Here is a 24,700-nt window from a genome sequence, read left to right on the forward strand (position 1 = left end):
CCACCATGCATGCTGATACAGCCTAATGCAAAACATGAGTGAGGTTTGATGCTGGGCTCACCTATCCCTAGGGCTCAGGCTGCGACTCCGATCCTTGTACTGTTGCTCTCGCCTCTCCCGCTGATGGAAACCGTACTCGCGGAGCTCCTTCTCGTACGAGTCCTCGACTTCAAAGCTGCCGCCGCTGCTGCGCGACCCGACGAAGTCGTCCTCGTAGTGGCGTGAGCTCGACTCGCCCCCACTGCCAGACCTAAAGAAGTCTGCCGAGGTCCCGTGGCTTGGAGGGAAGGGATCCTCGCCGCTCCCTGAAAAGTTGAAGTTGGCGTTGCTGTTGCCCCCACGCGATGATGAACTGAACGTGCTCTGGCTACGACGCTCCCGCCGACTTTCAAACTGGGCGAAGTTTCGAAATTCTCCACTGCAGGGGATATGGTATAGAATTGCACAGAACAATCAGCAATTTGTTTACACTTATACACTACTGAATACTCTGAATGTTTCCCATTGACATGTTACAGTTATTAAGCTTTAAGATGGCACATCAGTATAGACCCAACTTCTCTTCACAACGTCACATTAATTTGGACTATCACATTCAAATATGAGACTAAAATCTATGAATTTTTTTATCACTTCCTGTTCATATCTACTGGGCGTATTCAAAACAAAAACTGGTCAAGTTGTGAGAAGTACAAATTGTAAACGACAGTGAACATGGATTAACCTCACTGCTATCATTCCTATTATATTCCCTCCATAGACAAAAATTAAACATCCATGCAGGAATGCTGATCATTTGCAGGTCACGCTAACGCTCAACTTTTGTAAATCAAGAATGCTCTCCATCTTTTCAGCAATAAATTGAGAACGGCTTCAGGAACCAGAGACGAGCACCGCATCTCAGCGACTCGTACCTTCCTGCACTGCCTCCTCCTCCTCCTCCTCCTCCTCCTCCCGCTCCCGTGCTGCCTCCGATTCCGGTCCCCGAGCTCCCGGTGCCGGCTCCTGACCCAGTGCCCGAGCCACTCCCAGTGCCTCCCGTCGTCTGCCCCTCCCGGTAGCTGGCCGGAGTTGGGGTGCGGTCGAAGCCCGTGGGCGAGGGCGTCCGGCTGTGGTGGTAGTATACAGCTTGCCCCGTCCGCTCCATGCGGTCGTAGAAGTGGTTCTGGCACTCGCGACTCGCAAAGTCAACCTGGCCACAGGTTGGAGCCAAAGAAACGGAAGAGATCAGTAACGATGTAAACACTGCCACCTTGCAAACTTGACTTTAGCAGCTTAATATGTAAGATCATGATGCACAGCATATTTTCTGAAAACACTTTGACTTTCATCAAAGTCTAGAACCATCAGAACTCCATCTACATACTTCCTTCTTACTAGCATCATCATTCTAATTTTCCTCTTCCTTGATTGTTTGTGGTTTTTTTAAGTGGTTTCTCATCTTACAAGAAAAACTGTGACAAACATACTACCCTTTAAGGGGTTGTGACAAACATACTACCCTTTAAGGGGTTGCCTCTTGTAAGAGAGACAGTTTAATGGCTTACAGGATATATTAGGTGTCAGTCCAGGACAGCTACTGAAAATTACTCGCTTTCATCATATCCACACTCATTATTCTACTTTCCTCCATTGAAAAATTTTGTCCATACAACTCCATACCACAGTTGGTTTACATTTCCTGACTGCTACCCTTACAAAGAATTGGTATACAGTTTATTGTCAAGATGGCATAGTTCGAGCTGCCTCCGCTGGAAAATAAAAAATCACTTAATTTAAAAGTGAAATCCATCAAAATTACTCCTCACCTGATCCTTTACTGGCTTAAATTCTACATTAGGTGACAATATACCAGAAATAAGAGTGACACAAAACTCTGAAATCCCCACCCTCCTACTCAATTTCGTCTAATGAAGTGCTCAAAGACTAAGCAATAGCAGATGTGCTACTGTTGAAAGACCTCATAGAAGAGCGGACAAAGAAGAAACAATCCACAGTTTGCATTGTTCCTGTCCATGTGGTCACTAACCGGGGGTGGCCATGATACACTTATAGCTTAATGAGGATACCTGAAAAATCTTTACCTCTTCCGACAACTGCTACTATTCCCCCCTGTAGGTCCTATTCCTACTGAACTTCCATCACATCCAGAAGTCTATTCCCTCAATTGGATAGCCCGTATTTCCTGACGCTTTACCCTGCTTCTGTTTCAACAAATGAGGGCAGCGCGTCCTTGTCCCCTTATTATTGGACTAATCACTTGAGATTCTACAGTGACAACTGACCAGCAGGTAGTCTTTTGAGTCAATGTCTAGCTGAGGTCACATTTCATACCAAACTTCCTTGGTAAAGCAAAAAAAAAAAAAAAAGTGCACCATCTACTAGAAGAGTTTTACTAATATCTGTTCATAATTTTCATTTTTTAGTGGTACATCATTCTATGAATGATTAGGTTAGATATTCCTTGACAAAAACCAAAACAAAAGCTGGGCCAATATTCTGCATGACTTCAAGTATTATTTCTGGAAATAGATTCATGAATAGGTGAGAGTAGAGAATCAACCATCATTCCTAGTGGCCAGGACGCGCAGGGCACCGCGGTCTAATCACCTTCGGTCTCCTCCCTGAGATCTTTCCGTTCTTCATCTCCTGCGCCGCCTTCTGAGCGTGCTCGATGTTGTAGAAGAACACCAGCGCCATGCCAGCCCGCTTGTCCACGACTACACGCGACACCTGGCCGTAGCGGAGGTTGAAGAAGCGGCCTAGCGTGGTTTCGTTGATAGAGGGTGCCAGGCTGTCCAGCCACACACAGTTGGTAGCCATACTCTTGCCGAAACCAAGCTGCAAAAAGTGAAGATGAAATTTATGGGGGGGGGGGGGATATTGGTTAGCAGCTCTTGTATGAGACATTTCTCATGAACTCTGCTTTCTTATGAAATAAATTGTCAACTTCAGAGAGAAACTTATCACAACCATGAAATTCAATCATCTTTCATGGCAGCGAACAGATTGATAAATAAAATAGTTTCTACAGAAGTGCTGGCTATGACTATTTCCACAAGCATAGAGTACAGATAGCTCTTCACCAAACAAAGCATTCACACAATAGCAAACAGAACAAAACGAGACAAAATTCAGAGGGAAAAATATGATGACATGATACGTTGCGATCTATTTGGCCATGCAATGGCATTGACTGAACCAAGCCCAGCCTCTCAAATGACTCCTCTCGATTGAAGGGAATGCAATGTTGAGCTCCCAGCAGACTGAATCAAAAACACTATACGAATAATGCTCAAAGCCAAATTTCAAATATTGGGTTGTAAACCTAATGCATCCATTAGCCATCTAGGGGTCTCCTAAAATTCACCAACGCTAATGCTGAAGAGATCGTAGTGAACACTCTCTGCCGCCATTCGCAAAAAGAAAAGGAAGGAGGGAGGATTTCCTGGGAGGAAAGATCAAAAGGATCCTTCGAAGAAAAGTAGAAGATTGGGTTACCATCCTCCCATAATGAGTCTCCCTCTCAAGAAGAAATAGGCAAAAGATTCAGAATAAACATATCAATATTCAGTAAATATCTCCCTGCTGGATTCCACGATCTGTAGGAAATTTCTGAATGCACCGCTATAGATCACTCACGAAAGGCAGGCATCTTTTTTTTTTCCCCTCACTATAAATGCAGATAGCCAGCAGGTATCACCAGGAGGCAATTGATAAGGAAGAGGCGGGTGCCATGGCGATGCTGGGATGGAAAGTTACACACTCTCTTGAGAGCAGAGATGAGAGTGCTGCTGCGAACCAGCATATCAATTGATACGGACTAAGAGGGGGTGGGGGATTGAGAGATGAAATAAATGGGGATTCCAACATCTTCAGGTGTGCACAGGCCACTGTGAATTATTGGAGAGGCAGAACACAAAATATTGCTGCAACAGTTGAGGAGGTATATAACGGCTGGGATACGTTGGAGACAAAGGAACAGAAGCACGGCAGAGGGAGAAGCGTGCAAGAGGAAATGCTAGAAGAAAAGAAGAAGAGACATATGAGAGAAAGATGTAGAAGTGGAGGTTCACAGGGAGGCAATGATTGTACAGAACGGGAGAAAAGGAAGATGCAACAAGAGCGGAGATCACACACACCCACACCCACACCCACGCACACACACACACACACACACCTACACCCATGCACACATATACACACACACACACACACACACACACACACACAAGACAAACTCTCACAGACCATGAAAGCAATCAAAGAACTCCCGCGACAGAAGTCGCAAGCAAATGAGAATAAAGCAGTTATTTGAAGAACATGTGACTAGCAGAAAAAAACAGGGTAACAAGGAACATCAGAAATTGGTAAATGTGCCGTGACTGGAGGAAATGGAATGGACTTGAACATCACTCAGGTGGGTGGTGGTGGGGGGGGGGGGGTCACTTCTACAATGGTCAGTAAAAGATTCAGATAATGGCAATTTCAATCATTTGGTTTTCCTCCTTTTCCTAGTTCTGAGGGTGGAGGTTTGCATTTGCCCCAAGGGATTTGAACATAAAGATAAATAAGGGATGCCAACTCCATAGGCATGTACGTAACAATCATCACATATTTTTATCTGAGCGTCCACAAACCCTGGTAGAAAGAGGAAATGGACAGCAGGGCAAAGGTCACACTTATCTCAAAGGCCCACCTGCTAAAATATCATAGATAGCTCATCTGGAACACTGACCCAATTCACTGATCCAACAAAAGTAGAGATGTAAATATCCAACTATAAAGTTGGAAGGGGGTGGGGGACACAGCACTGATACACTGGCAACACTGCAGGGAGTTTAGGGCTTGCTCACAGCAGGAAGTTCTGCTGTGTAACGGTAGTGCAACAAAATAAACAAGTAGTTTGTGGTAAGTTTAAATACATGTCACCGTGCAAACAAGTTTCTTGAATCCTACACTGACTGAATCAGCTAATCTGACTCTTGTATGACAGTAAATGCAGTCGAATCGCTCATAGACCCTTTCAATGACTGACGCCTTCCATCAAGGCATGAATAAATCAAGAAAGAGTTGCTCTAACCTTTAGACAATCCATGCACAAACAGAAGTCAGTTGGCATTTTGAATCTTAGTTCTCTTCAACGGTTTGGAAACCTTAAGTATCCTTTTGCAGGAGACAAATTTAAGCCCCAGAGACTGTCCTTCATACCTTGACTTTGTTCTTGCCAACGTACTCCCCGTCCAGCTTCTTGCGCGCCTTCACCACGCTGTCAATGTTGGAGAACTGGAGGAACGCAAAGGGCTGGGCAGCCTGCGGCTTCTTGATCTCAATATGCTGCGGAGGAAAAGCGGAGCAGAAACAAAAGACCAATCACCACTACGGCTTTAAAAACAGAAATGATCTCACGGTTAGGATCTCACTGGGTTTTGCAATTTGATGTCTGACTGCCGACATCCTATGATGCAGAAGGAAAACATGTATGGCTTCAAAATAACAAGAAAATTGTCAAGGAACTCATCAGCATATCTCATGAAGTTCTAATATTATCATCAGTACTGTACGTTTTTTTCTTTGGTTATGTTCATTTTTATCTTGATCTTTCCATTTCATTGTCACAATTGCTGGTCAATACATCTACGGTTGTCTTGGTGTCATCACAATCCTCCTCAATTCAAGGCCCGTACATTTCTAATGATGGGAGTTCCTCAATGTCTGAGGTCAAAGGTTTCATGATTAAACTAGGGGCATTGCTGCTGTATTCTTACTGCCAGTCTCAACTGTACTGTCAGTGATGTTTAGATACACTGTCAAACATTCCCTCCACTCTTCGTAAGATACAATACTGTGGTATTTGTCGAACACACACACACACAAACAAAAAAAGCTACTCTTCCCCTTGCTCATACCCAATATGATATCCATGGCAGTTTTGGACAGAAACCTCTGGGTCAAAATCCACCAGATTCATAATATTCTTACACTGTCTGCTTTCATACGAACATGACAAAAATTGAATATTGTTTATGTTTCTACAATCACAGACTGCCTTGATCTTTTCTTTTTTTTAAAGTCAATAGGTGTAACACGTAGGAGAGTAGATTCCACGAGGATGTTACAATACATGGAAGGATTCCAACCTTGTATTAAACAACATTGCAGTATTCTCAGGCATATCAAAGGAGGAAAAACAGCCTTTTCACCTTTCTTGCAAAAGACATGTGTGGTAACACAATGTGGGAAAAACGGCATTTCCCGTACAACCTGCAGTATTTCAACACAACACAAAACAAAAAAGAAAACAAAAACAGTACAAAATACTGCAAACATTATGAAAGACCCCTAACGGCATCTCTGTAAACTGCTTCTTACCACTATGTCCCCGAATTTGCAGAAGGCATCGTGAAGCTCATCCTTGTCGATGGTGCGGTCAAGGTTTCCGACGAAGAGTGTCCTCGTGGCCCTCGGATGGTACTCATCGAGCTCCTTCTCAAAATACTTGACTTCGCTGTCATCCACGCTGATGTCTACAGGTGGCAGAGATAAAGGACAAAAATGGTGACGAAAATTTATGGAAGTAACAAAATAAATGCATTTGTCAAAAGCAAGCTTCTAGTTCTAAAACAGCTCTGAAAGTGTAAGACAGTAAACTGGTACTTGCACCTGCGATTTCTTCATTCATTCCTGACTTCTCCCTTTAAAACTGACCATTAGGCAAACTTCCCTTTTCAAGAGTTGCTAAAATACAAACTTACTGTGATAGCAACTACTTCTCTTGAACATCTACTGATAAATTTGACAGAGAGTCACACAATGTAAGTTTAAATTCTGTGGTGTGCTGTTGTACTGCCTACATATCAACAAGGTCGATGATACATCTGGCTTCCATTTCCACAAAGGTAGCATACACGCAAATTCCATACATGCACTGGCAACACAATTGAAGACACCACCGACTTGTACAAAAAAACATGCTCTTTAACCCATTGAAAACGGGCTTGGTTTTGCTGTAACACGCATTTCCCATAGACATCTGCCCGAGTATACTCGGGCCTCGTCCTCAAAGGGTTAAAGAGTCAGCCAGGTCATCGACAAGGTCTTCCTCTTTCTCCGCCTCCTCCGCCTCCCACAGCCACAAACACTCGGGAGTGATGCCGACTGAGATGGGAATCGGCGACCGCGAGCGTGAAGCGGGAGAAGAAGGAGTTTAGAGGAGCACCACCTCATCCACAGAATCAGGCACCAAGGTGTATCTCGCCTCGCTGTCTCTGAGCCCACCTTACCACCATCTGGTGGGGGGCCCACCTCATCACCTCTGACTCCAACTCATGAAGACACGATACCACACAGGCGGGTAGGCAAAGAAATATACCTGCTAAGGTTTAACCGCACCTGAGAGCCCTGAATGACGAGACCGAGTAATGGAAATCTCCAACGTGCCGCGAGGAATGTGAAATGTATCATCATAAGTCACCACCACCCAGCCTTCCACGAGTGAAAGTTGTTTATACGACAGAAAAAGGTCTAAAAATACTCTCCCTTCCGTACAAAGACCTGTGGTACTTGAGGTAGTCAACATTACTCAATCCACTCATAGTGGGAGAATACAATACTGTTTGTTGTGAGCTCAAAAAGAAACTGAAGACGTCTCAAAATGCCCTCATGATTAAGGACGCAACGTACAATTTGTAGAGTCATCGTCTTGATGTATTGTCATGGCTACCAGTAGTGATAACGCTAAAATTTACCCCGACATTTGCGGCACGTCAGGCTTGCCTTTGTTCGAACAAAATCACACGGATTGCGTGGGAAAAACTAGCCAGAAGTTTAGCTGTGACTTTTGATATTTGAATATACACCACAATTTATGCGCAGCCACATAGAAGGAAAGACGGAGTCTGTTTGTATTCATCTGTATGTGTGTGCACCTGCATAAGGGTGAAGGAAGGAGTGAATAAAATGCCAGAAGTTATGAAATGCAAAACCCAATGCAGAAAGAACCTGATGCACACTAAGAATTCCAGGTCAGCTAGAGATATTCCTCTGAAAAAAAGTGTCGCAACTGAGTTTCATAGGACCCCTGCTTCATTTGACAGCACTATATACAGCTTTTAAATATATATACACACTTTGTAAGAGGTCATTTTTTATTATGGGGTGTGCTTTACGCAAGTCACTGGCTTTCAAGTAAACAAGTAGATCTTGGCACGGCAATCTTGCATTGTTTATATGACAGCTGTATCACGGGTTAACATCAATCGCTCGCCAACTTTGAGATGGGAGATGAGCATCTTTACCACAGAGAACCCTCTCATAGCTTTTAGTCATGTCTCAGAAATCTTGGAGACGTACAACCTCTAGCATGCACAATGTACAGTTGATTCTCAAGCCAACAATGATACAGTATTGTGCTGCAATTAACCTTGAGTTTATTGCATATTGGAGTCACATTAAAGACAGGCTACCTCTACAGCTGTGTCGATCAGATCTTGATTCAATTGCACAAAGTTACAGTCGTGCTTCTATTCATATCAGCCTAGAAAAGAGACTGCCTGGCTTAAATCTTGTTTAGGCATGTCTGAAGATTTCAAATCATAGTGAGGACATCACTAATGTCAGCGGCTCATAGGATTTGATTTCCTCAATTGAGAATCTGTGCATCCTCTCTCGAACGTACCGAGTGAGAAAGAGAGCTATGTTTATGGTTCGTTTTTTTCAAGTCAGGGCTGAACGGTGAAATCAATCCCACGGCGTGGTAAGATGGCATCAAGGGAGTGGCACACGGCTGTCTCTTTCCTATCACGGAGAAGGGGGGGGGGGGGCAGAGAGAGACTCCAATAATCTTATTCTCCTCCATCTATTCCTTTTCAACTCAACCTTTTGACAAAAATTGGCTGTTGCTATGGAGAATATCTCCTGCACTCCCCTTCAGAGAGGAGCCAGGTTAGCAGCGCCTCTTGTGGCGGGAAGAGGGGGGCCTCTGGAATATTTCATGGAATCGCCGTTTTTTAACTTCTTCACTGACACAACAAACTGCCTCTCTTCAGAGTAGCAAAAGGCAATAAGCCTCAAATCAATGCATTGGCGAGAAAAAATCAAGAGAGAGAGAGAAAATATTTAAAAGAAATTCTACTTGGGCAGGGAAGTCAAATGAAAAGCTATAAGAGAGATGACAGAATCCAATTAGACATCGTCAAGACCTTGAGTAGACCTGATGTACTGCCAGAGTGAAGGCCCTCACAAGGGAGAAATGAAAAGATGAATATGAATTGGAGGTTGGGACTGGATGACATACGATGGAGGGTATGATGGAGTGAACGAGAGAAAGAAAGACGCATAGAAAGACAGAGTCAGATAGGGAAAAGGTATACGAGAAATGCAGATCGCAAAGGATACAAACTTTAAAAAATACAAAGTTGAGACCTCAAAAACATCTACGAGGTAAAGTGACAGCAATACAAACAACTAAACAAAAATGCAGTTTAAAAAAAAAGACTGAAAGAAGGAAAAAAATTGTAAATGATGAAGCATGGAAGTTGATCTGCACATCTGAAAGCAAGGACTTAGGAGCACAAATGCCAAAGGGGGGATAGTGGGAGGTCGGTGTAAATGCATGCCTTCTACTTATTTTATACTCACATACTGACAACTGAAAAAAAAATCACATCAACATTGACAGAGTTGTTGGAGCCATGATAGAAGAAATGTTAGAGGCTGAAGAGAGTATACATGAGAAAGTTTATGCATCAGAATCATATTCAAATCTGCTGCAAAAGCAACAAGGGAAGACTTGACTTCTAGCAAGAGACACTTGGTAAAAAGGCAGTGATATTTCATAAAAAGGCAGTCATATTTCAATATTTTGACGTCTCGTTCTGATCAGATTAACTGCATGTTTGAATGGATGTGATGGCCAGCAGCCTGGAGACTGTAAGTAAATTTAGATCACAGAGTAATAAAAAAAAAAGATGAAGAGGAAAAATTTTCATTGGGATGGACGTCACAAGCTGAGATGGACGTCAGAAGATGAGATGGACTTGATCTAAATGAGAGCACTTCAGCTTGAAACGAATCAATATGCATGTCGTGGTATCACACAAAAATACTCTGCAAATAAAAAAATCTCACAGTATGTGGTGTTTCTGCGTGACAATCATTTCTGATATAGATTACGGTTAATGGACATTGCGGTCCACACTACCAAACATGGGGAGGAAATCTTTCAGCCATTAGCTAAAATTTGATGCTCACTGCGCTCTCAAAAAGACAGCCATGGATGCACTGAAGAAATCATACAATTCATCGCTTGGACATCTTTCAGTTTTCATTAGGTCAGGCCGATCTGACGGCAGAGATACAAAATGAGCTTGGCAAGAGAGAAGGGGGGAAAAAAATCTTCCAAAGAGGACAGAGACTGAATGAGATGGAGGGAGGGAGAAAGAGAGAGAGGATTGCTTGTGATGGAAGCAAAGAAGAATGGGGCAGCTGTGGAGGAGCCTAAGAGGAAGAGAGAAAGATGCCTGCCAGTCGCCATAGCAACAGCACGGTGGCCTTGTTGCATGGTTGCCTACGATTTATCACCAGCGAGGCGACACCGACAGCGACCAATGATTTACCGTGCATAATTAGCATAAAATGCCGGGCAGGCTTCCTGCTCTCCCGCTGCCTTGTCTCCAGTTCTTGATTGCCTGCGCAAACCCTCCGTGTTGATAACGACCCACGCACTAAAAACACCGCAGTCATATATTTGCACAACAATATATGGAAAGGGGTGGGGTGGGGTGGGGTGGGGTAGGGTTGGGGGGAGAACAGCACTGATAACACAGTGTGCCGTATGCCACAACATACAGAACTGTCTTCATATTGATAATCTCAAACCAATCTCTGTACAATGTATGACTGAAAAGCAAATGGTTATTAATGGCACAGCCAGCAGCCATTTTTTTTTCTTTTTTTATGCAAATTTGTTGGAAAAGAGATGCAAAATATGGCTGAAAGTATTTGCACCAGTTTGTCTGGTGCAAAGGGAGAATTCAAGATGTACTTGTTTTCAGAGCTAGAGATATGATATGGGCATAGGAGAATGTGTTGGCCCCAACATACACTTGTAAACATGTTACATAATCATAATCATAATCACAATCAAACCAATAACAATAACCATAATCATAATCAACCAATTTTATGAGCCATTCTTTCATCTTATTCAATCCCTGGGAATAATAAACAAAAGAAAAAAATAATGATGCCTAACCAAGGAGAAAGAACTTAAAACACACATTGCAGCCATAATACTTCAAACATACAGGGTATTACAGCTGTACCACTGATCTCAACTCGAGAAGCTCATGCCCATGGCTGTTGCCCAACCAGAATCCCAAGTTTCAGGGTTGCTTACGTTGCTTGTGATTTCAAATGACATTCTCACTTCCAGAGACTGTATGCCCGCCCACTGACACATGCGCACACTGTCATGCCTTTACAATTACATCTTCTCTTCTTTCTTGTTTTCCAACATGAAAGAACCAGAAAATCTACATCAAATCCTACACCCTCATGCTAATTTTCAAATACATAATCAACCTCTACATTCATGCTCCCCCCCCCCCCCCCTAACTTTGATGTAAAGAGATGGTAAACACAGCCTAGATGATGAATTCTGGCACATCCAAACATTTGTGAAAATAAGATAAATAATGAAACTACTGCAACTGTAGGCCAACATGCCAGCCAACAAAACAATGAAATGGCCTTTCTTGTTTGTTTAGGGGCACTGTGTTACTTTGTACCCAATATGCTGAAATGCAAAGTTGCTTCTCCCCAAATTTGCTATAGTCTGCAAAGTTCACAAAATTACGAAGCACATTTCTAGAATATAAAATGGAGTTTACAACCCAAGTTTTTATCTTATGCTACTCTATAGAATTTATAAGCATTTTTTTTTTCACTGATATTTTTTTTTCATTCCCTCATTTATTTATCTATTCATTCATTTTGGCACTATCTTTCAATATTTACACACAATGAAATCAAACAAAGCACATGCTGAAATGATTTGTATCAAACCAAACATCCAAAGCTGGCTATCACAGAATAGATTTTAAAGTAAAAGCAATTTATGATTGCTTTGACTGATAAGCCAGTCCTTCCTCTCAAATTGAATTCTCTGTGTGTTTAAGAAACAAAGTAGCCTTTCGTCATACACACAGCGTCTCCATTAACCATCAAAGAAACAAGAAATGCTTATTGCCATGGCAACATACTTAAGAGGCTTCATGAGGCTAAATGTTATAAGGACTACATATGTTAGAAAAGACTGCGCCTACGCACAGTGTTATGTTGTTGAAAGCGAGTGCAAGAGATGGGAACCTACAATTTCAGAGTACCGGTAGCTGTGTGCATACTACTGCTGCCACACAGGTCTGTGTGTAGTAATAATAAAAGCAGGCAGGAGCTGGCAGCTAGACACACAGGAGTGTATGGGCATGGAGCTAGCAGCTCCATGGTATAGGTGAGCACTGCATACAAAATGTATGTTGATGGAGTGCCAGCAATATGTCTGTGGTGAGGGCTGTGTGTGTGTGTGTGTGTGTGTGTGTGTGTGTGTTGTATACTTGTAAAACTGCATCTGTACATGTGTGTGTGTGTGTGTCTGTGTATCTTCGTCTGCATATGAAAGTGTGTGTATGTGAATGTGTGCATGCCATAGCAGCATGCCCTATGCCTACTGTGCATCAGCTCTGCGCTGTACTGGAGCACATACACACTACATAAACACGGGCTGTTCTCAATGTTTTGATCGTGTTATGAAAACATACCAACCGCCCTCACAAAGCATTTCATATAAAATATATTAATCTTCATACGTAATTAACCTGTACTATACTATCCGTCCCTGCAGTAGAACAGACTCGGAGATAGCAGGATAAAGAGTAATATATGTTTAGATAGAAAAGATATTGGTCATGTATAAAAATTCCTGAATCTCCATGTATATCCTGTACAATGGTCTTGGGACTTTTCATATTACAGATGACTGGTAAACTCATCCTCTATGTTCCTCTTCTACTCTCTTCTCCCTATTCGACTTTTCTGTCAGTATCTATTTTAATTAGTCCAATCACAAACTTTCAATATTCTAATTGCAGTAGGTACATACAACATCCCAAATCTCAACACACACACAAAATGCCAGCAAAGACCAGTCTTTACATCTTAGTTGTATAACAACAAGAAGCCTTTGTTTCATTCATATCAATTATGTTTCATGCCGCTGAAATTGGTATTAGCTTGTAGTTCTACTCTTATTTCATTTGATTTGTCAGCAGAGGGGAACCACTATTAAAATGAGGGGGCTACTGGAATACAGATTTCTTGACATGAGATAGAGATTAAGCAGACAAGACAAAATACACGCTGCATCTCTTTGATTACATAAGGCAAAGACAGCAAAAATGTACAGAAATGTGAGACACATTGAGAACTGTTTGCATAGGTGTCCAAGCTTGCTATCTACAAGATAAAGTTAACAGTTTCGAGGAAAAACAAACAGAAAATTGATATAGAAGAAGAAACAGGATGTCACAGCTAAAAGAGCAATTCATGTGATTATGTTTTAAGGATTTTTGTTTTTCTTTTTTGATAGGATGATTTTAACCTCTGGACTCTGTTGATGGGTGTGGTCCTGATCGTCATAGAAACAGGAGGGACCCCCACAGAGGGTGTGTCCTCCAGTGAGTGTAGCCTTACCTGCACCCTCCCATGGAGACAGCTTCATCTCGCATCCAAAGAAGAGCTTCCCCTTCGAGGCAGCCATCCCCTTCTCCATATCCTCCGCCCTGGATATCCAAGCATCGCAGATGAGATAAAGAGAAAGAGAGAGAGAGAGAAGAGTGAGATCATGAGCTAATAATAGAAAGTGACATCATGCTCGCAGCTGAAGTCAGCTGCGACACCATCCAGGCAGATCTTGTTGGCATTGAGGCTGATGCAAGACAGACACACCCAGTAAAAATGACACAAAAACCAAACAGAGCAAAGTACATACAGGGCACTCCATCACATTGTGTGGCAGCGGTATTTCGTAGAGCAAATTCTGTGCTTGAGATCAATATATTTGTGGGGAGAATTGAATCATTGTGATGGACAGAAGAAGCCATATGTAGTATTTAGGAATGGCTATATGGTTCAGTATCAAAATGGAGAGTATAGTATGATGAATACCTTTGGATTCTTAAATAGAACACCAAACGACTTGCCATGGCTTTCAATATTAAATTTGAATGGGGTAAGGGAGGACCTATATTTTGGCAGTGCATGCAATGAAGGGATGAGAAAATTTGGTGTGCATGGAAGATGGATGTTGTTGCCATGCCAACGCATCAGGTACATACTCCCTCAAAATGTGCTTGAGGTGTGGCAATGGTAATTTCCTACAACAGGTTCTTCCTGCCTGCAGATTTTGTTGATGCAGCAGCAAGTCTGCGTCTGCTGATGATGGCTGAATGTAGCTCAAACTCCATGGAATGATTAGTACCTACTACTATGAATGATCACTAAACCCTTTTTCCTGGCATCAGCAGGAGGCTGGACACAACAGCCTAGCCCTTGCTACCTGTCCCCCAAATGTGCATGCACGCACACGCTCGCTTGAAGCCCAAGACTTTAGTATTGTCATGATCTCAGCGGGAAGATGCAGCTCACGAAAGGTATGACTATCACCAGCCAGCGTCTGCAGTGTTTGCATACACAACAGGTCCTGTTTTTTAGGCTTACATTGATTTCCCTGCTCTATGGCTTCCTACACTACATCTAGAGACACCTTTGCACAGCACAGAAAAATGCGCAGCATACAAAACAATGCAGCAGAGAACTTTCATATTAACCTCAGCAGGCTCAAAGTCCCCCCTTTCATCATTCCACCTCCCTTTCTATGCCTTTCTTTCAATTTCAAATGTATGACCAAAACAAATAAATAATGTACTCGCGGCTCTGGTCTTGCCTACTGCATACATCTGCTTCAGCAAAGAGACTTTCAGTGACTAAGAAGCATGTGACTGCATAAAATGAAAGTCAGATCATAAATTACAAATCAGAGGTTTGTTTTTTCCTTCTTCTTCTTTTCCCAAATCTTGCATCAGTAGCTGTATAGAAATACCTCAGGGGGGGGGGGGGGATACACTGGTGTGAGCTTGTGAAAGCATGGGTAACCCTTTCGAGCAGGCCTTGCGCGTCGCACCAAGGTGTCCTCAAGGTATCCCCTCAACAGCAGCTCTGATTCACTGATGGTAAATATCAATCAAGGAATGCAATCTTCTCCGCTGAAGGAGGAAACCCTGGCTGTAAGGTCAGAGTAATCATTCTGTTTGAGCGATCAGACGTTCATCCTCCGTCCGCATCCCTGCCCCATTACAATGCAAACTCATTGTATGGTAGCACAGATCATCAAGCAAACTTGATTGTATGGTTAGCATAGATCAGCCAATCTCAATAATGTTCTGCACATTGCGCAACGAACAGCACAGTTTTGAGAGAGGGGACTTTCTGCGACATGTGGAAGAGGAAGACAGGGTGTGCAAAACTTTGGCATGAGCTGTATTTTCTTCAGACTATTTGCATCACAGAAGTGCATTTAATACACTCATTGTTGTTGTTTTGGTTTTAATGGCATGCATCACTCAGAATTGAGTATTTATACCAGGTTCCTTTTTATTATTATTTTTTCTCTTACTCCTTTTTTTTCAGTCCAATTGCCATGCTCCTTGCTAGCTTTACTCAAGCACTTCCCTGTACTATGCCCATTTATCAGATCTAACAAAATTGTGGCACTATATATCATATCAAGTTGTGCACAACTAACACAAATATAGTTATATGGGGCAACAAATTAGGAGTACACTTAAAGTGAAATTTCTTTGAGATTTGTTAAACGAGTCATGTGCTCATAAAACCTTATTTCAAAGAAAACAAATCGGCATCACGTCTTCCTCGCTGCAATCTTTGAAGCTAGAACCGTGCTTTGACTCATGTTTTATGCATCCTCCTTATCATCATTGCAACATAGGAGCGAAACTTATGTGTGAAGAGGAGGAATAGAATGAGAACTTAAGAACACAAATGGGGGGGGGGGGGAGAAAGTGAAGGATAACTTACCGCTTGAAGAAGACGATGCCTGCCCTCTCATCCCCAGACCCCTGGACAGTGACCGCTGTCACCTGGCCATACTTCTTGAACTCGTGAAACAAGCCATCTTTGATGCTGGAATCTACATGGTAAGAAGGAGAAGACTTGGGAGTCAGACCTCATATCATGATCATTTGATATTCCCCTCTTCTTCTTCTTTTTTTTTTAGTCTTTTAAAGAATTGGTTCCTGATCGCAATTAAGATGAAAGTACCTAATACTGCAGTTTATGTGTAATTTCAGAGACTACTGATAACGCCATATCATTTTCGCAAATCGGGTCTTCTACACAATTGCGTGAGTGGTTAAATTTGCGATCGTGGAGTACAGGACTGAACAGAGAAATGTTGTATGCATGCATGTCACATTCCTGTCGGTATCACAGTTGATATTTTCATGTGTTTTTTAATTTGCAAATAGTGTCCAACTTGCAAAATTTGCAAAAATAGGAACTTTGCAAAATATTTGATGTACACAGTATACAAAATGTACAATCTTGTCTAACAATAGACTGATGATACAGACTTTAGAGAAGAGAAGGGATAAAGAGAGACCTGCAGATTAAGCATGAGTTTGATGCAATTACCATATGAAACAACTCCCTGTACTAATACATTGTACAAAACTCGTATGGGGACAGTAATGCTGATGTGCTACCAAATAAACACATCAAGTTACAATGGTTTAACTCAAGGTCTGTGGAAACTACAGTTTAAAGCAGCTATGCAGGGTTCGAAATTGGCGATGGTCCGCTGGCCATTGGCCACCCGAAATCACATCGGACTAGCTAAAAATCGTAAAATTCTGAAGTTACTAGTCCGTCTGGCTAGCCAAAATGTTGCGCCAGTGTCAAAATTGATTCTAAGTAGTCCACCTGGCTAGTTTAAAAAAAAGTTAAGTGCGACCCCTGCTATGTCATCACAATTCGAGGGTTGTCACTACATCACAGAAGCAATGTCTAAATACTAAAAATTCAGTCATACTGCATGGCACAGAATTTTTTATATGGGGATGATCTGATCTCAAAGGGCCTGACTTGATCACTTGAGCGTCAAGTTCCTCAAATCGAAATTTCTGTGCTCTTTGCTATATAAAGCCAAGGCCTGCGCCATTCGGGCACCAAAAGCAGGTCCCAAAGAGCAAATAGGGAGACTGGTGCATTACGTGCAGCTCAACAGGGGCTAAACCTCTTTACCACAGCTGGGATGGTTTGATATTCTGTTGTCAGGACTTGACAAAAATATTTAACATTTTCAGAGGGCCTCCTTCATAATCAAGGAAGCTTGGCAGCTCTGATACAGTTAAAAAAACAAAAACAAAAAAACAAAAACAAAAAAACAAATAAGTACACAAACAAATACACAAGAATCTGTTTCTCCCACATTTCATTTGATTAAAAAGTCCTGTCATAAAGGTACTGCAACTTCACAGCACTGTACATGTAGCTTCTCAAGTAAAAATATTCTACAAATGATAAAAAACATATGGCCTACATGCATCTACTGAAATGATGGAATATTATCAACATTTCAAACTATATTTACAAAATAAATGAGAACATATTACATTTGTACATGAGCAACATCAGAGCGAAATCATCTGGACAATTGCATCCAGGCAACATACTGTATGTCATTTACAAACATTTTAAACTCATGAACATTCAAATTTCGCAATATATGGTCATTAAAAAAGCAACTTTGTCTTCTCAATCAAACCGACCTCAATACATTTTCTTTTTCAGAACCAACCTTGTATTAAAAAGTGCCCAAGCACTATGCAAAATTTATAACTCATGAAAAAAAAAAACCAAACAAACATTGATATGCACAAAACAACTGTAGAAATTGCAACAAGAAAACAACAAAAGAAACAAAAAAATTATAATACCCAGGTTTTATGACCATTCATGTGTCATGAAGAAAGACTGGTTTTTCTCTTTAATCTAGAACACACTGTCAAACAATAGATGGTTGCGTGACAAGAACACAGCTGGCAAACTGCGTACAAACATAAAGAAAGAAAAATAACACTACTGATGGCGACCTCTGCAGATGCGGTCATCGCGAATCGGAAGGAATTGAAAAACGTGGACAACTTCTCTGCGGCAGCTAACATTCCCGATTAAGAATGGCGTTCTGTACACAATAACATTTCCTCAGGGACTGCTACTAAGAGCCCCACATGTGGCATACAGGTGGATAGCATTCCACTTGTAATCATATCACCACACTATGTCCAAGACCCCGCCTTGGATTCAGTAATTACAGTTCTGTAATTCATACTACTATACTGGCTTGGAAGAAGTTCCAGGTGTTCAGTGTGTATACTTTGTACTGTGTAGGCCTACATACTAAGCTTCTGTACAATGATGTGAACGGATGACTCCTAATTTATGCTGTCTACCACGTTGTTTACAATGTACCTAATAATATCCCACTGAGGTATTGAAAAAATGAAACAAATTGCTTAAAATATTCACTTTTTTTCCTTTATGAGCTAAAGATGAAGCTGAAACTGAAGTACATACTACTGGCACAGCATGCAGGCCTACATCTGTATGTTGTGCATTATGTACATGTACTGTCACCAAGCAAAAACAAAACAAAAACAAAACAAAAACAAATCAAAACATTATCACATACAAGTGTACAACATGTTATCATAACAATGTAAAATCACAATAATTGTGAATACAAACTTTTGATAGACCTTTAAAGAATATAAAACAACGCAAGTGTCACACTACAACATGTGTATCAGTGGAATGTTAAACACATACAACCTACTGTTTACAAACAATGAAAGAAAATGAAATAATGAAAGGAATACAAAACCTGCACTATGTAAGTTCCTGGCTTGCTCACCAATCGGAAAGTTTAGCTACAAGCTTTTGGCACACACCTACTCTGAGAAAAGTTGTGATCTTCAGACACACTGTTATGGAAAACAGACACACTAAACCTTGTACTCTGAGGACACTGTGTCCATGGGGGTGGGGGTGGGGGGGGGATGAAAGCGATTTCTTTGAAAATGTGCACTTTTCATTGCTTAACTCCCGGATGAAGGCGGCTTACATTGTATAAAGTGCAAATTCCACAGTATAGTATGTTCTACATTTGTAGCTGACATCAATGAATACAATAAAATCAGAAAACAGATTGCCAGAATTCCATGAATATCAGACGTTTGAATTTTCAAAAAAAAAAAAAAAGGAGCTTTGAATTTTACTGTGTTTTCACAAATCAGTGGTGTTGCACAACCACAACCATACAATCAAATACATTGTACATACAATGTACTAACAACCTGCAACTGGTACAACATACTCCAACCCTTCAGATGTGATGATGTCATCCACTCATTAGCCTCCCATTGAACAGTCACATGAAATCTCATCAACCACAAATTTGGTATTAATATTGCCAAAATAAAATTGATATCAAAGAATACAAATTATCCATTAAAAATATATATATAAACCTGCCAAGGAAGACTTAATATGTTGGTGATTTCTTTTTTTTTTTTCAATTTCTAAATCAATGAACAAGTAATATTGTATTATGGTTTGCATAATTTTTGGTGTACAAACCAATAGGAGAGTTGTAGGGTACAAGATGTTGTACATACAATGTATGTACACCGTAGGTCCTACACAAGTACAAACAGCTGTACATAAATGTACTGTGTGTGTGAGACTCTGAAATTCCATAACTTTCACATTTATAGTCATATTTCAATGAGACTTGTAACCTTCTACATTGTACATGTATCTGCATGATTTCACTTTGCTATTTTTCGTATCACATTTAAAATTTGTACATGGTGCACAACTGCTGTTGAAGACACCAATAAATCCCCATCCATACTGTACACTGTAGGTGGGGTCTGGTGGATTACTGGGGGATTTACACCAATACAAGGTGACCCTGGTCGCTACGGAATTACACACACAATGCACACATCAAAATTCCTTCATTTGACCCAAGTTATGAACCTTCTGGCACTGTTATGCGCGCAAGAAATTTCATGAGTCATAACATTTTTATGTGGGGATTTTTTTTCTTATTATTATTAGGACCTACAGCGTACTATGTACACAGCAGACTACGTGTACATTTCTTCTGAGATACAATGTATAATTCACAGCAAAAAGGTCATTGTGGTGGTACCAGCAGGTCTACACAAAGCTATAATGACACGACAAAGAATCCAACATCAGGAAGGACAATTGCTTCAGAACCTAAAAATATGAGCATCCAAGGTTTACATTACATGCTACGGCATTGGACAACTTAATGATTTTATCTTATTTCATGGCCAATGGCCTACAATGTAGGTACAGTATCATGTACTTGTACAAAAGTTGTAGCAATTGTTCTGTACATTTCATAAGGTTTATACAACAAATATGTAAACAGTAAACTGCAACCGGCATCTCTTTTCACCATCATGAATAAATTCCCATAAAAATGTATAGGGGCCTAAATGTCTCCTCACAAGCAACATGAAAGTCTTACTCTGAAAAAATAAAAACCCAATAAATAAAAAACAAACAAACAAACAAATCACACAGATTTCACTCTTGTGATAATGGCATTTGTAATACACCTGTAACTGCTATTCTATAGGATAAACCATAGCATAACTCACATTACAACATGTATGTCATGGGAGCTACAACCAAATCAACCTATGTACAAGGTACAATTGTATCTGTAGATGGCACATCCACAATTAAAAACAACTACCTGCCAACGTCATTTCGTAATTTCATGCACTATCAATAACACAACGCCATAAATAAATTCTTTACATGTAGCAATGACTATCACTCACACAAGATTTAAACAAAAACAACAAAGGAAAAAATACACATGTACATTATAATGAGATTATACCAATATCTGTTTGTTTGTAGTTGTTCCTTGTCTGTCTCGTCAATGGCTTTCACAACAAAGAAACTCATATCAGACGGACTACAGCTTCATATTGTACACACTATAGCCTACCAATGCATTGTGTTCTAGTGAACACTAGCCAATGGACTTACAGTGCGTGTACAATACAGGGCATTGCCAAAAATAAATTCTCATTCTCTCACTCACCATACTGTGCATTTGGATAAGGGCACATTCATTTTACTTTAATACATTGTACATAGGGCCTACGTATTGTACATGATGTAGTCCATAAAGAGAGGTAAAGTTGCCCCTGGCATTCTAATTGTCCAATGATGCATTTTAGTTGCCCAAGGTACACTTGTACAATGAACTTACAATTGTACAATGAAGATCGCCAAATAATGAATTCTAGTTGCCCAAGGCACTTAATAAATTGCCAGAGAATGAATGAATTCTTGTTGCCCAAGGCATTCACTTGCCCAAGGAAGAGTAAGTTTTACTTGCCTTGGGCGAGCAGGCATGTATAGTGAAGCACTCTGAATTGTTACACTTGTTCTAAACTGTCTGCAGCATTGACTAAACTGTCTGCAGCATTGACTACATTTGTACAGTACAGCACAGAATTAAAAACACGGCACAAATGATGTGTCTATATGGGCCCACAATTGGAATGGATCATGCCTTGGATAACTGGTTGGGCTCCAGAAAGAAGGGAAAAAACTTCTACACATACATTTTTTCAGAGATTAATCACAATAAATAATACCCACATCATAGATTTCACTGCAATTCTGAATTCACAGATGTTACATCACTTGCCTTGAGCATCAAGAAATAACATTAATTCTCAAAGCAAATACACACTGTGAATGAGAAAATGTTATGGTATAATCTTGGTCATACTAGGCCTGAATACATGTAGGTCTACATTTTCGATACAGCTACGACTCACCCCTTCTAACTCGCAACTGGGCAAAAGCCTGGCACTTGTTTTGAAGACTCATGCTAAAAGCCCCCACAATCCACGCCGACAGCTGAAATCAGCTATCATTCCGTGACCGAGTACATGGTGCTAACGGCATGTGAAGGAAGAATCCATTCAGAAGCCACATTCTCTGGCTGGTTGGCTGTCGACATGGGTATTTAAACCAACGACACACGCTTGAAAGAAAAAACCTACGTCCAAAACTACACGCGGACAAAATATCACCAACTGTATGCCTCCCACGCCACCATTGTGTGGCTGCACTTCACGATCATATCGCTCTCCATCCTTAACAGACATTATCATCATTGTTTCCATAAAATTCCCCAAAACACAACGCCAAGCCAGATTGCCCGCTAGAACCCCAGCGGGCTGACAGTGCATGGGGTGGCGACATTACAAGCTAGCAAACCAGAAATGTCAGGAAAGTGCACTAAAAGAAGTAATTACTGCAGAGCTTCAGTCATGCTCACACCTCGCCATCATGTCGACAGAGTTTCTCAATAGATTCTTCTCTCCCTTGACAACTGACCATCGTCTTTGTTTGCTCCGTTCTCTTCTCCGAGCCGACTTGTCTCAATTTATTGTCATCTTTTTAATATTTTTCCCCAACATTCCTCGTCAGTTGCCGGAGATCATCAGGAACTGAGGGCGGCCTTTTCTTTTCTTTTTCCTCTAGCTCTCAAACTGACCTTCTGCAATCAATTGCAAAACAACCTGGCTGCCGGTAATGAAGACACTGTCCTTGCTAAACTTGAAGAGGACACTACACAAGGGGGATCCTAGTGCTTTGCTATTTGCGTGGAGTGCTAGCTCTCCCGACCTGGGCATGGGCTCTCCGACCCAAGACCCGTTTGCTGTGGATAGCCCTCCATGTCCTATTACACTCCCCCGTTCATTCCCAGCCTGCCGTGTTGGTCGTCTGCTCCAGAGCACATCGCGTGTCATGTGACAGTGGCACACAAGTCAGGCAGCCAGCCCGACAGACAGACGGAAGGCAAGAATGTTAACACCGTTCTCCGCCGCTGTGCATGGCTACACACGCAAGCCCCTTCGCATTACATTAATCACACATGCAATAAGCACTTCTAATGACGTCTACATGCTAACAAAGCTCCCTCCACGCTAACGGCTCCATGCCTACAAACATTGTGTATATCCAACCACTGCATATCAATGAAACATTCATTTCCACACTGTCTTCTTTCAACTTCACCCACCTACAGTGTATCTCATACATTAGGCTTTTCTAAAATTTCCTCATTTTTTTTTCTCCTCTCCAACAGTTAATCTTTTCAACCCACCCACAAGATACCATTTACAAATGTACATACAACATTTTTTTTGTTTGTTCCTTTTCTGGAGGAGGGGGGGGGGGGGGGGATGTACACTCAGTTACTGTCTCAAATTTCGTCCACGGTGGCTCTCTCTACCCCTTGGCATGTGTCAATTTCTTTAGCGGGACTGACGATGGATGATCTGTAAGTGGCGAGATTTGATGGTAGAGAACCTACACGTACATGTAATACTTTCTTTACTAAATTATCCGTTTTAGTGTCTTTTCAACTTTTCATCTCGTTACAATATGACTAGATATGGAACATGGAATATCACCCCATACACAACATTACAAACATCAGATAACATTGAGCTGTCTAACAGCACATCCAAACAACATTTAATCAGCCATTTAAAAAAAATAGTAAAAATCCCCTTTTTAACAGGTTTCTTTTTTCTCATTTTGTGAGCTGTAACAGAAAAATGCAGTCATTTATGGAACAGTCATGCCTCCGCCACAATCCATTCAAAGTCTCGACATATGACTCTCTTTTTACAAATTATCCACAGAGTAAGATATGGTGCACTCCACAAACATCTGCAACAGGAAAGAAACCAACAGTGATTAGACTGTAATCTGAATGTATCTGTACATGGCTACATCCCTCAATAGGCAGCCTGCTGCTGTGGCGAAGACTATCGATGGTATTTGATAAACAGTAAAAACCAGACGTGCAGGAAATGACAACTTGCTGTATCTCAATGCAATGATGATACACACAGTATGAAATGTATTAATGTATGAGGGGAAAAATACATACACTGCACAGTATACGATGTACATGTAGGCCATACAGCCCAGCAAAACATACACACAGTGTACGATGGTAAAGTTGCACTCTTACTGTCAAAACAATTTGTAGTAAGAGTCCCTCTCTATTCATAGGCCTATTACAATTGTACATGTACTGCACCTCTGACCGCAAAATTATCACCCTTTCCAACAACAGTACAGCAATTACTTAATTGGTTGAGTACCAAAAGGGCATTAAAGACATTTACAGAGCTCTGTACATGATAAACTTCCCCTTGATTCACAGTCTGATACAATGATCCCTGGTACTGTATGTAGAACGTAGATGCAGTACATCTTTTACACAGGGTTGAAGACATGTTGCTTGCAGAGCTGGGTACGAAATTACGGACCACTGCAAGATTCAAAGCTTTCCATTTGACATTTTATACATTTCCTCGATTCAGAAAGCTCACTGGTTCTCTCTTGTGGAACTTGCAGTCTCCAATAATGTTGGCGTCGTCGCTCTCAAACATTTATCGCTTTCTAAAACACATTG

The 24,700-nt window shown here is 41.2% G+C and overlaps 1 protein-coding gene across 1 annotated transcript in view; it reads right to left on the reverse strand.

The window, feature by feature from the left end:
• The window catches only part of LOC139727010 (uncharacterized), a 119,349-nt gene that overhangs the window by 15,916 nt on the left and 78,733 nt on the right, over window positions 1-24,700 (reverse strand). Inside the window, exons 4-10 of the mRNA XM_071637993.1 lie at window positions 16,153-16,264; window positions 13,750-13,838; window positions 6,373-6,527; window positions 5,212-5,337; window positions 2,611-2,841; window positions 987-1,192; window positions 62-415 (exon numbers count right to left, since the gene is read on the reverse strand). Coding sequence (XP_071494094.1) covers window positions 62-415; window positions 987-1,192; window positions 2,611-2,841; window positions 5,212-5,337; window positions 6,373-6,527; window positions 13,750-13,838; window positions 16,153-16,264 — 1,273 coding nt within the window. The remainder of the gene's footprint in view (window positions 1-61; window positions 416-986; window positions 1,193-2,610; window positions 2,842-5,211; window positions 5,338-6,372; window positions 6,528-13,749; window positions 13,839-16,152; window positions 16,265-24,700) is intronic.

Source organism: Diadema antillarum, unplaced genomic scaffold (assembly GCF_040938485.1).
Source record: "Diadema antillarum isolate AM-2024a unplaced genomic scaffold, OU_Dant_1.0 seq00000108_RagTag, whole genome shotgun sequence".
Classification (NCBI taxonomy): domain Eukaryota; kingdom Metazoa; phylum Echinodermata; class Echinoidea; order Diadematoida; family Diadematidae; genus Diadema; species Diadema antillarum.